The sequence below is a fragment of the Bos indicus x Bos taurus genome, chromosome 12 (genome assembly GCF_003369695.1).
Source record: "Bos indicus x Bos taurus breed Angus x Brahman F1 hybrid chromosome 12, Bos_hybrid_MaternalHap_v2.0, whole genome shotgun sequence".
Classification (NCBI taxonomy): Eukaryota; Metazoa; Chordata; class Mammalia; order Artiodactyla; family Bovidae; genus Bos; species Bos indicus x Bos taurus.
In genome coordinates, this window is record NC_040087.1 from 19,031,724 (window position 1) to 19,044,383 (window position 12,660).

The window sequence follows — 12,660 nt, forward strand, 5'->3', positions numbered from 1 at the left end:
GGCAACTTCAGACCTCATGACAAAGTAGTGGGAGGAAGACAATTTTAGAAAGTCCCAAGATCAGAAGCTGAAGTTACTGCCATGAAGGCAAAGAACAGATGGCAACGTGAAACAGAAAAGGGTAATGTCCAAAATACACCATTAATAGGGAGGTAAGCAGCCTCAGGATTTCTTGAAGAAAGACGACGCTTGGGCGTTAAGGCAGAATGAATGGAGAGACTACAGAGCCCAGAGCCCAGATGTTCCGTGACAACCGTGCTGCGCGTCCTGATGGACAAGCCCAAGTGCTGCTCCACAGTCATGAGAGGGTGGGAATGGCTAGCCTAGGGGTCTGAGCAGAGGACCAGGGGCAGAGTCAGGCCCATCCGATTCCCCTCGGTTCATGCGGCCGGGCAACGCCAGACAACACGTGGGCCCGCACACAGCTCTGCCGTCCGCCCTCCCTGGACCAGGCTCCTGCTCACACATGTGCTCAGACCTTCCCACCTTAAACCCCAAGTCCCTGGCTCTTGCCGCATCTTTTGAACTTTTCTTTGTAAACAAGGAAGAATAAAGGGTGTTGATCAGCACCCAGCTCTGTGAGGATGAAGTCAACAGCCACTGCAGTTGCTGACGGACCGCGCTCCCTGAGAAGAACTCGGGGTGAAATGCAGCATGAGACACACTGTGCTTCAGAAAAACAGGCCCCAGAGATTGTAGGATGCACGTCTCAGGAGGAATTCTCATGAACCCAGATTCAAGCATCTTCACGTGTATGGTTGGACAAGCACTGATACTGTTACCTTGAGCTATCTTGTTTTTTGTGACCAGCAGTGATTTTTTTTATCGAGGACGTGTGCTTGACTGCATGTCTTCCCTAGCCAAAACCCATATATAAACTCTTTCGTGGCAACCCACTCCAGTATTCCTGCCTGGAGAATTCCATGGACAGAGGAGCCTGGTGGGTCACAAAGAGTCGGACACGACTGAGTGACTAACTTTCTTTCTTCTTTCTTTTCCCCTATCTTTTGGGGGCAGCTTCTTGTGAGCTCCTGAGAGACTGTCTCCTGGGCCACTCACAGTCCTCAGTAAGGTCCCTGAATTAAAACTTAGACTCACAGACTTCCCTGGCGGTCCCGCAGTTAAGAATTCATCCGTCAATGCGGGGGACATGGGTTCGATCCCTGGTCGGGGAAGACGCCGTGTGCTGTGGGGCAACTAAGCCCACAAGCTTAGAGCCCGAGCTCCCCAGTAAGAGAAGCCTACGCACACCAGCTAGAGAGTGGCCCCGCTCTCTGCAACTAGAGAAAGCCCACGCAGCAACAAAGACCCAGTGCAGCTAAAAAAATACCTCTATATATTAAACAAATTTTTTAAAAAAGCAACTTACACTCACAGCTCTTAAGTCTGTCCATTTTTCTTCAAGTCGGCACATTCCTGCACTGTCCTTCCTTCCACCACCAAATCTCCTGCAAGTCTGGCATATACTTCCCCTCTGCCCCACCTGCTAAGCCCTTGCCCCTGGCTGCTGGTGCCCCCATTCAAGCAATGCCATCTACATCCACTTCCTGACGGCTGGTCCCAGAAGGCTCAGCCTTCACCTTTTTTGAACTTTTAATTTTTGTAACAGTGCTGCACATTTCACGGTGATGCTGAAATTCCCTTCTTTAGCTCTCAGGACCCAGCACTATATCTTGTTCTTGGCCTTGCCCCCAAGATTCTTCCTGGATCTTCCTCTTCCTGATTGTTCAATAGCAATATCAAAAGACTCTGCTGTCATCCCCAGGCTTTTCACCGTTCTGTTTTCTCTTACTCGGAAGTCACTCTCCCCAGGGCTTCCTACGCTCCTCCAGTCCAGTGAGGAACTTCCAACTCTCTGTTCCACCCTGACTCTGCCTCTCCAACGGGTCTTACATTTTCAGCGCCTTCCAACCATTTCCCCTCAATTACACCCTGGAGTCCCAGATTCACAGTTCTAAAATCAGACTTTCTTGTCCTTGTTAACATTATCAACATTATCCAAGCCAGCCAAATTCTAAACCCCAAGATCATCTCTACTCCCCATGTATATATAACTGGTTACTCTGACTCATAAAATTCTTCCCTGCAAAGTCTCTTGTATTTCGCTTTTCTCCTCATTTTAACTTTCACCACCACCCAAGCTCAGCTTTCTTCTCATTTCTAAAATACTGCAATCGGTTTTAGCTGATCTTCTTGCCCTGAACTATCCTTTCCAATCCACTCTGCATCTGTTAGGAGACAATTTTCCATAAAGATCTCCTATTCTTGCAATGTCTGGCTGGGGTGTCTAAGCACAGGCATTCACACTAATTTAAGAATATTCCTGGTGGTCTCATGGTTAAGAATCTGCCTTGCAGTGCAGAGGATGTGGGTCTGATCCCTGGTCAGGGAACTAAGAACCCACATGGTGTGGATTAATTAAGCCCAGTGCCACAACTTCTGAGCCTAAGCACTAAACTACTACTAAATCCCACGGGCTCTGGCGCCCACATGCCACAACCAGAGTTCACGCGCCACAACCAAGATCCTTGGGTCAGGAAGATCCCCTGGAGAACGTAATGGCAACCCACTCCAGTATACTTGCCTGGAGAATCCCGTGGACAGAGGAGCCTGGTAGGCTACAGTCCATGGGGTCGGACTGTCCAGAGAGCTGGACATGACTGAGCAACTAACACTGCAACTAGAGAAAAAGCCTGCAAAGCAACAAAGACCCAGCACAGCCAAAAATAAATAAAGTTATTCTAAAAAGAAAAACTAACGTATTAAAAAAACAATCTATAAAAAAAAAAAAAAGAATATGCACGTAAGGAGACATTCCAGAGTAGTAGGGCTTAGAGACTTCTCCTTCCTGAGATGTTTCAGGGTAGTGAAGATAAAGCCCTCACCTCCTCTTCCTCAGAGAGGATCTGTTTACATTCCTGAGTAAAGATAAGGTCTTTCTCTAGAGAGAAGTAGGAGCAGGTCACCAGCAGCTCCACAGAAGATGGGAACCTAATTGGGGGGTGTTCCTCTCTGTAATGCGCCCCCAGCCTGTGCAAGTACCATCTGGCCCTCACTGCCTTGCCCTGTGGAGCTTGGGCAATCAACAAGGCTAACTTCACCCGAAAAGGTAAAATCTCAGCCCCCTTACCCTGTGACATGATACACCACCACCAAATTATGTTTTGAAAGATCCGCTTTGGCCACCTTACTTCCTTGATTGAAACACTTCATGGCTTCCTTCCACAGAATAAAACTCTAAGCCTTATCTGTAATTCAAGTTCTCTTTCCAGTTTGTCCCCCTTCTAAGGGACTTAAGAATTTGTGGATCTGAGTATCCTAGGGGGTAATGGAAGCAATCCACCATAAATACTGACAGAGGACTATAGTCATGACAAAGAAAGAGAAATCAAAGCCGATGGTAATCAGCTAGGTCTGCAGATATCAGCTGGACACGTGTTGCTAGAGTCTTACCCTATGTAAATCTTCCATTCTAATCAATCTGAACTTCCACATGTTCCCCCAACAGGCATACACACCCTGCCTCCAGCTGTGGCCACGCCTGTGCTCAGTCACTCAGTTGTTTTCAGCTTTTTGCGACCTCATAGACTGTAGCCCACCAGGCTCCTCTGTCCATGAGATTCTCCAGGAAAGAACATGGGAGCAGGTTGCCATTTCCTATTCCAGGGGATCTTCCTGACACAGGGACTGAACCTGGATCTGTGTCTCCCACATTGGCAGACAGATTCTTTCCCATGAGTGCCACCTGGGAAGCCCCCTGGCCATGCCTAGAATGCTATACTTAGATCACAGATGAGGGAAAACCCATGAAGCACCAGGGCAAGAAACACCCATAGCACCTTTCGAGCAATGGTGAGCCAAACCACTGATTTCTTCATGGATGTCACCGTGGCTCCCATCAGACAGGAAACCAACCAGCCCTCCATCCCAGCCATAACCGATGAACTGAAGGTCCGAGCTGCAGCCCCAGGTAACCAGTGTCTGATTGGACATCAGGGAGCTGAACCATCTCTGGCAATGCTTGGTTGAATCTCTGTGCAACAGGGGAGCTCGGCATTTTATGCTGGCCAACAGACCCAGACAGCGCCTCAACTTGAGAAGTCAAGTCAAAAGGGGTGAGGAGAGACAGCTCAGGTTCTAGTGGGAAGAAGTGAGCTGGGGTTTCAGACCTCCTTCAGTCTTTCTATTCAAATCTTAGCTCCACCCACATTTCTGGGTATTCTCACAACAAACTCCCAATCATCTCAAAGATAATATGGACATGCATTTGCCTGGTAGGCCTCAACCACTTAAGAGCCCTTCTCACAGTCTCTAAGATATGTGTACCAAGACGCTGGTTGAAGCATTGTGTGTAAATAGTCAACTTAACCAGACATTATTAATGGGTGTGCTTTTATCATATTTCATTATCAACTGAAAGATACAACCTAATTCCAGAGACATAAAATATCAGGGACTTCCCTGGTGATCCAGTGGCTGTGATTCTGCACTCTCCATGCAAGGGGCCCAGGTTCGATCCCTGGTCAGGGAACTAGATCCCACATGCTGCTCAAATAGTTCAAATCCCACAAGTAAAAGACTCCGGGTGCTGCCACTAAGAGTTGGTGCATTCAAACAAATGAATAAATATTTTTTAGTGGTGGTTTTGTGGCTAAATCGTGTCAGACTCTTGAAACCCCATGGACTGCAGCCCACCAGGCTCCTCTGTCCTTGGGATTTCCCAGGCAAGAATACTGGAGTGGGTTGCCATTTCCTTCTCCAGGGGATATTCTTGACCTAGGGATCGAATCTGGGTCTCCTGCATTCCAGGCAGATTCTTTACTGACTGAGCCATAAGGAAGCTTAAATATATATATATAAATTTAAAATATATATTTTAATACATCAATAAAATAACCCACAGTAGTTATGCCACTGATTGTTGTAACATATCAAAAAAAAAAGTGCCTTTTAGAATTAAGGGATTATTGTATGTATTCAAGGTATGTATTCAGGTCCCCAGTGGCTCAGATAGCAAAGAATCTGCCTACAATTAGGAGATGCAGGAGACAAGGGTTTGCTCTCTGGGTTGGCAAGATCCATTGGAGAACGGAAGGGCAACCCACTCCAGTACTCTTGTCTGGAGAATTATAAGAACAGAGAAGTTTGGCAGGCTATAGACCAAGGGGTCACAAAGAGTCAGACACAACCGAGCGACTAACACTTTCACTTCAAGGTATGTATGGTATGGTACACTCAAACAGTGGGATGTTTTGCAGCTGAGACAGGTAAACAGCACAAGATGGGTCCATGGGTGGTGGTGGGGGGAAGAATTTCCTTCAGAATAAAGGAGGAGAGTGGGGCATACATGGGGCTACACCTCAAGGTGCCAAGTGGAGATGTATCCAGTGTTTCCTGGCAGTCGGTGCTTGTAAAGCAGACTTTAATTTTAAACCAGGTGGTGAACATGTGGGTGTATGTTTTAGTGTTTTAATACCCTTTTTGTGTGTCTAAAATATAATACACTTTAAGTGGGCCTTGTAACCTGTTTTATTGCCCCTGTTCCTTGGACACCTTGTGTTCAGCAACGGCTTACAAATTCTTTAGAGACTCCCCTGGTGGTCCATTACAGGGGGCCACGGTTTGATTCCTGGTCGGGAAACTAGATCCCGCATGCCGCAACTAAAGATCCTGCATGCTGCAACGAAGACCGAAGACCCCATGTGCTGCAACTAAGACCCCGCTCAGCAAAAAAAAAATCAATTCTATAAATAAAGGAGTTGAGGGAACTATTTACTGTCTACAACCTCCACAAGTTGACTATTAGGAAAGAAGGAATTTCGTCATTCCCTCCAGCAGTATCTGATATGTGCACATATCCAACTGATAAACATCTGCAACCCTAGGTGGTTATCCAAAACCCTGCTCTTTCTCTATATTCCAGTCCTCCCTCAGACAAGGACTGTTTCCCACGCATGCCAAAACCCACAAATGCTCAAGTCACTTCTGTAAAAATGGTGTAGTATTTGCATATAACCGGACAGCAGCCCCTAGGCTTTAAATCATCTCTAGCTCACCTTTAATACCCAACACTATGTAAATGCTACATAAGTAGCTGTAAATACAAGGTAAATACCATGTAACTAGTTGTGGGTGAGGAGGGGGAGTTGCAGAGGGGGGCAATTTCATCTTGGAAATTTCTGGAATTTTTTTTTTCTTGTATTTTCTATCCTCCGTTGATTGAAACCACCAGATAGGGAGGAGAACCGATTGTAGAGACCCTGGCTTCACATTAGCTTTGGGTTTGCCTAGATTTAACCAAGGTCAAATTGGCAAAAAAAGGAAAAAGATATTTTGCCTAGTTTAACAAAAGGCTTTAAGAAGAGTGTGTGCATGGGAAGTGGGGCATTTTCAATAGACTCCCTTAAAAACAAAAAGTGAGTTGAAGTTTTAAGGACAAGTTTCCTAAAGCCTGGCATGAAATAAAGTGCAAGCTTTGGAGTCAGACTAATTAATAAAAGTTATTCCGAAAATCACGCCAGCTGTGTGGCACTGTGAAGTCATCTAACTTTGCAGGGCTTGTTTCTCTGTAAAATGGGGACATTAATAAGTGACTTATGGGGTTTTCGCAGGTCAGAAATTTTAAACACAGTACTGGGCCTGCATACAGTAGTTACCCAATAAATGGTGATTAGTATTTGGGAGCGGGTTTGGGGGTTTGGTTCAGGCCCCAGCGTACCTCGTCACCCCTCCCTGCTGCCTCTGGGTCATTCAAAAACTCTCAATTATCTTAAACATCTATGTGCAGGTTACGAAGTCAAGCAAGCCAAGGCCTTTCGACAGCTTACAATCCGACTAAGAGCACCATAGAGGGATAACAACGTTCGGCTTTTCCTGGTTTAGTTTTAATTTGGTAGAGAAACTGGCACCACCAAGGAAGCTGCGCTACGGCCTTGGGACCTCGGAGAGGTGCAGTATCTGGCCAAAGGCCACGGGCACCACGGCCTCCAGGTGATTCCCGGGTCTCCCGCCATAGGGCCCGGGGCGGCCAAGGCGTCCCTGGCGTCCGCGTTCTTTCCTGGAAACTAGAGGGAACGGTCTCAAGAGAGGCGGCGTCCACCCGCGTTTTCGGGGCCCAGGAGAGGACACTCACTTACCAGCGCGAAATGCACCAGGGCGTTGAAACAGAGCCAGGCGAGCAGCCCGCGGTCCGCCGCCCCCCGACCCCGGCCCAGGCGCAGGCCCAGCGCGCAGCCCACCGCCAGCAGCGAGGCGCACAGCAGCAGCGAGCCGCCCGCCGCGGCGCCCAGCTCCCCGCCCGCGTGCATGCTTCCTACTCCCAGCGCAGACTGTCCGCACCTGGACTGGGATCGCCCCGCGAGCAGGGAGCGGGAAAACGGGGCTGCGCGGCGAGGAGGCCGGGCTGCGCGGCGAGGAGGCGGGGCTGCGCGGCGAGGGGGTGGGGCGGAAGAAGGCTTCCGCCTCCCGCCCCGCTGCCCCGCGGAGTACCTAGACAGCAGAGCCAGACGTTTTCTCAACTCAGGTACAAGCTCACCAATTTTCTTAACTGCCGAAACCAGACCTATCCCCAGTTCTGTTCACTCACTCGTGTCCGACTCTTTGTTACCCCATGGACTGCAGCACGCCAGGCCTCCCTGTCCATCACCAACTCCCAGAGCTTACTGAGATTCAGGTCCATCGAGTCAGTGATGCCATGCAGCATCTCATCCTCTGTCCTCCCCTTCTTCTCAGCCTGCAATCTTTCCCAGCATCAGGGTCTTTTCAAATGAGTCAACTCTTCGCATGAGGTGGCCAAAGCATTGGAGTTTCAGCTTCAACATCAGTCCTTCCAATGAACACCCAGGACTGATCTCCTTTAGGATGGACTGGTTGGATCTCCTTGCAGTCCAAGGGACTCGCAAGAGTCTTCTCCAGCACCACAGTTCAAAAGCATCAATTCTTCGGCGCTCAGCTTTCTTTACAGTCCAACTCTCGCATGATCACTGGAAAAACCATAGCCTTGACTAGACCGACCTTTGTTGGCAAAGTAATGTCTCTGCTTTTTAATATGCTGTCTAGGTTGGTCATAATTTTCCTTCCAAGGAGTAAACGTAAGCCACCTATTCCCAGACCACGCCCAAAAGGCTGGCGATAGGGCCACACCTTTTGATGCAGTGTGATTGTTAACAGGGTTCAAAGCCTTAAGCCAAGAAGTGAAGGCTAGCTGTTGGAAATTTTGCCAATAGCCTGCAGTGGGGGAAGGGAGGAAGTAGGGGGGGGGGCGGGTAGAATTTTAGGGACAAAATATTCTAATTAAGCCCTTGCAAGCAACCATCAGTAGACATTATGGCTTACTCTAACACTATCCTTAAAGATCCAAAATCACCATAAGTATGGGCGAGAGGAGCAGTAGGTCACAGCAGTTTGGTACCAGATAGTTTACCTGCGGTGTTTTATGTTGTACTTACTGTGTTGCTGTTTAGTTGCTCAGTCGTGTCCGAGTCTTTGCCACTCCAGAGACTGTAGCCCACCAAGCTTCTCTGTTCTACTGGAGTGGGTTGCCTTTTTTCTCCAGAGGAATCTTCCTGACCCAGGGATGGAACCTGTCTCCTGCATTGGCAGGCAGATTCTTTACAGCTGAGCCAGCTCATGTGGTATTTTATGTTTCTTTACAACCCTTGGACCCTGTGCGTGTCCTCCTATTTTACAAATGTGGAAACAGGCTCAAATAAGATTTAAATAACTTGTCTAAGGACTCTCAGTGACTGGGCCGAGGCCAGAACCCACGAGTGAAGTGTCCCCAAGGCCTTTGCTTTTTGACCCTTGAGTAGATGCTTAACAGACAACTACAGTCAGCCGGGTTGGATGAAGCCACAAGCTGGAATCAGGATTGCTGGGAGAAATATCAATAACCTCAGATATGCAAATGACACCACCCTTTACAGCAGAAAGCAAAGAAGAACTAAAGAGCCTCTTGAAAGTGAAAGAGGAGAGTGAAAAAGTTGGCTTAAAACTCAACATTCAGAAAACTAAGATCATGGCATCCAGTCCCATCACTTCATGGCAAATAGATGGGGAAACAAGGGAAACAGTGACAAACTATCTTTCTGGGCTCCAAAGTCACTGCAGACGGTGACAGCAGCCATGAAACTGGAAGATGCTTGCTCCTTGGAAGAAAGGCTATGACCAACCTAGACAGCATATTAAAAAGCAGAGACATTACTTTGCCAACAAAGGTCCATCTAGTCAAGGCTATGGTTTTCCCAGTAGTCATGTATGGATGTGAGAGTTGGACTATGAAGAAAGCTGAGAGCTGAAGAATTGATGCTTTTGAACTGTGGTGTTGGAGAAGACTCTTGAGAGTCCCTTGGACTGCAAGGAGAGCCAATCAATCAATCCTAAAGGAAATCACTCCTGAATGTACATTAGAAGGACTGATGCTGAAGCTGAAACTCCAGTACTTTGGCCACCTGATGCGAAGAACTGACTCATTGGAAAAGACCCTGATGCTGGGAAAGATTGAAGGCAGAAGTGGACGACAGAGGATGAGATGGTTGGATGGCATCACCGACGTGATGAACATGAGTTTGAGTAGGCTCTGGAAGTTGGTGATGGACAGAGAGGCCTGGCATGCTGCAGTCCATGGGGTCGAAAAGAGTCGGACACAACTGAGCAACTGAACTGAACAGTCAGCCCTTGAATCCAGATAGGAAGGGCAAACTAATGGGACTTGAATATCCATGGATTCTGGTACACACAGGGGCTTCTGGAACCATTGCCCCATGGATACCCAGGGATGACCTGCACTTCCTGTTTTAATAATCCCCAAAACAAGGATTCAGATCTCTAGCGCTGGCCCTTTCCTCTGAGCCCAGACCAGTATTTACAGCGTTGACCATCATTTGCGCGTCTCCACTCCACTCAACCCGAACTGAACTCATCACCCTCTACTGCATGCGTCTGACTCTCTCCTGTTGCTTTTTCCTTTTTCTTCTGACTGCACTGTGAGGCTTTCATGTTCTTTGTTCCTCGACCAGAGATTGATCCTCAGCCACAGCAGTGAAAGCGCCAAGTCCTAACCAATGAATCAGGGAACTCCCCCTCAGTGTTGCTTATTATCTTTTATGCCACTTAATATTCATCAGTTATAGCAACCCAGAAACACAGAAATCATCCTTGATATCTTCCTCTCCTCCAGTTCCTGATCTAAGCTTCGCTTGCTCCTGTTTCAGTTGCCAGTATCTCTGGATTCCATCTGGTGGCTCAGATGGTAAAGAATCTGCCCACAATGCCAGAGACCCGTGTTCGATCCCTGGGTTGGAAAGATCCCCTGCAGAAGGGCATAGCAACCCACTCCAGTATTCTTGCCTGGGAAATCCCACAGACAGAGGAGCCTGGCTACACTCCATGGGGTCACGAAGAGTTGGACACTTTCTTTCAACCACTTCATGGACCAACCTGTTCACCACCTCTTGCTTCAGGGCTTCACACTCACTATTTCAACCTGTACACATTACTAAACTCAAAGTACATTTCCTGTGCTTGCCCTACCAGCCAATGATTGTTATTAAACATAATACTTCTATCATCACTCTTATTTAATGAAGATGATTTACCGTTGCTTGTAGAATATCAAAACTTCTTCGTATGCCTTACAGGTGGGGGTCTGGCACCTGCCTATCTCTTCAGCCCTCCCCTGGCCCTGGCAGCCCTCCCCTTCACTATCATTTTGGCTCCAGCTGTACTTCCTTTCGCTACCTGGACTCCCATGCTTCTTCCTACTTTGTACTGTTCCGTCTGCCACAAAAGCTTTTCCAGTGAATCTGCCCAATTAACTCCTGCTTTTCCTTCACCACTATCAGCTGTGTAATTTTTGGAGACTTTAACTTCTGTCTGCCTGATAATAAGAATCTTCATCACAGACATGTTGAGGGCCGAGTTGGTACTTCTTAAGCACTCATGCCAGAGGCTGGCATTTACTGACAACTCACTGCCAGCCTGATTATCACCTTCCTAACCAGGCCAATTCCCTCTATTACGTATCATTGTATAACATTTGTCCCAGCTTTTACTTTTATTTGTGTGTGTGGACCCTGCACCCTAGCACGGGACCTGGCAGGGGATAGGATGCTCAAGAAGTATTTGAATGTTCTTCAAGGCTTAGTTTCAAAACTCTTATTTATAAAAAAATGACTGAAGCCATGGAAAGGATGCATACAGATATGGAATCTGTTCTTATTATGAAGAAAACTGAGCTGAAATCAAATAAAGTGAAATTTATAAATTCTATTAAGGTTTGAAAACTGTAAACACCAAACTACTGGATTAAAAAGAGCTGAAAACAAAGGGAACTGAGGCTGTTACCTGATCACAAATCTAATGATGATGAAGCTGGTAAAGTAACTGAAACAGTCTCCTCCATGTTAACAGAATTAAATGGCCAGATAATGGAATGTTCCCATTCCATTGTACCCAGAAACTAGCCAAAGCACACTTTATACACGGGGTCCTTGGTATGCACGAAGCCAAGAGGAACCAGGTCCAGGAAGGACTTTAAAGCAGGATGGCTGAAATGCATGGAGTGTTCAGGTTGAGAAAGGAAGTTAATAAAAAGAGATCTGTCTCGTCTGCTATACAGGAATAATTAAAGTCTATACTCAAAATCAAGAACAGTTCATTTATAATGATGGTTCTTTAAGAGTGGGGACTTCTATTCAATATTAAGACAGTCACAATGAAAGCTAGTCCGTAAGTAGATCTACTTGGGAGTGCCTTTGCTTCTCCAACTCTTCTGACTCCTAGCCTGCAGAAATGTGTCCACAAAATGGTCTTTCTCAAAAACAAAACCTGATTTTGTCTTTAAAACATTATGCAAAATGTGTCCTTTACGAACACCTAGGTTTGTAGTACCATAAAACTGTCTTTCTTACATCAAGTAAAACCACTGCGCTGTGAAGATGCCTGGTTTCCCTTGAGGCTTCACACATCATTTGGCACAAGGCCCCATTTATCTCCGGGAACCACCGTTTTAAAGAAGAATTACTCAAGAAGGCAGATGGTAGGCAGTTCTTCAGGGCTGGGAAAACGGATGTTGCAGAAGGCCCTGCAGGGAGCACATACTTTATAGAACAGCCATAGATCCCCTGCTTTTAATCATTTTTAATAAACCTGTGAAGTATCCTGATGAGGCCAATCTCTCACAATGCTTCAAAGCGGTGTTTTACAAACTATGCTAGGGGTTTCTCTGCTCCAACCCCAGCTTTCCCAGAAAACTTCAAGCTCTTCAACTAAGAATGTTTCAAACACATTGCTACAGCGAAGTGTTGAAAAAACAAAGGGCAATCCACACATTTGGTTGTTTCACACAACTTTTAGGGCTCCCCTTGTAGCTCAGTGGTAAAGAATCCACCTTCAATGCAGGAGACACAGGGCATGCTGTTTCGATCCCTAGCTTGGGAAGATCCCCTGGAGGAGAAAATGGCAACCCACTCCAGTATTCTTGCTTGGGAAATTCCATGGGCAAAGGAGCCTGGTGGCCTGCAGTCCACAGTATGGCAAAGAATTGGATGCAACTGGTCGAACTGGGCTTCCCTAGTGGTGTGCGCACACATTCACAACTTCTTTTAGCCACAGGATGCATGCAAGAGAGTAACTACTCCACATTCCCATCCTCCTAAGCCC

General features: G+C 47.0%; 1 protein-coding gene across 1 annotated transcript in view; it reads right to left on the reverse strand.

Annotated features, from left to right (window-relative positions):
* The window catches only part of EBPL (EBP like), a 30,860-nt gene extending 23,452 nt beyond the window's left edge, over window positions 1-7,408 (reverse strand). Inside the window, exon 1 of the mRNA XM_027557293.1 lies at window positions 7,137-7,408. Within this exon, the coding sequence (XP_027413094.1) occupies window positions 7,137-7,307 (171 nt within the window). The 5' untranslated portion in view covers window positions 7,308-7,408. The remainder of the gene's footprint in view (window positions 1-7,136) is intronic.
* Between the last annotated feature and the right edge of the window lie 5,252 nt (window positions 7,409-12,660).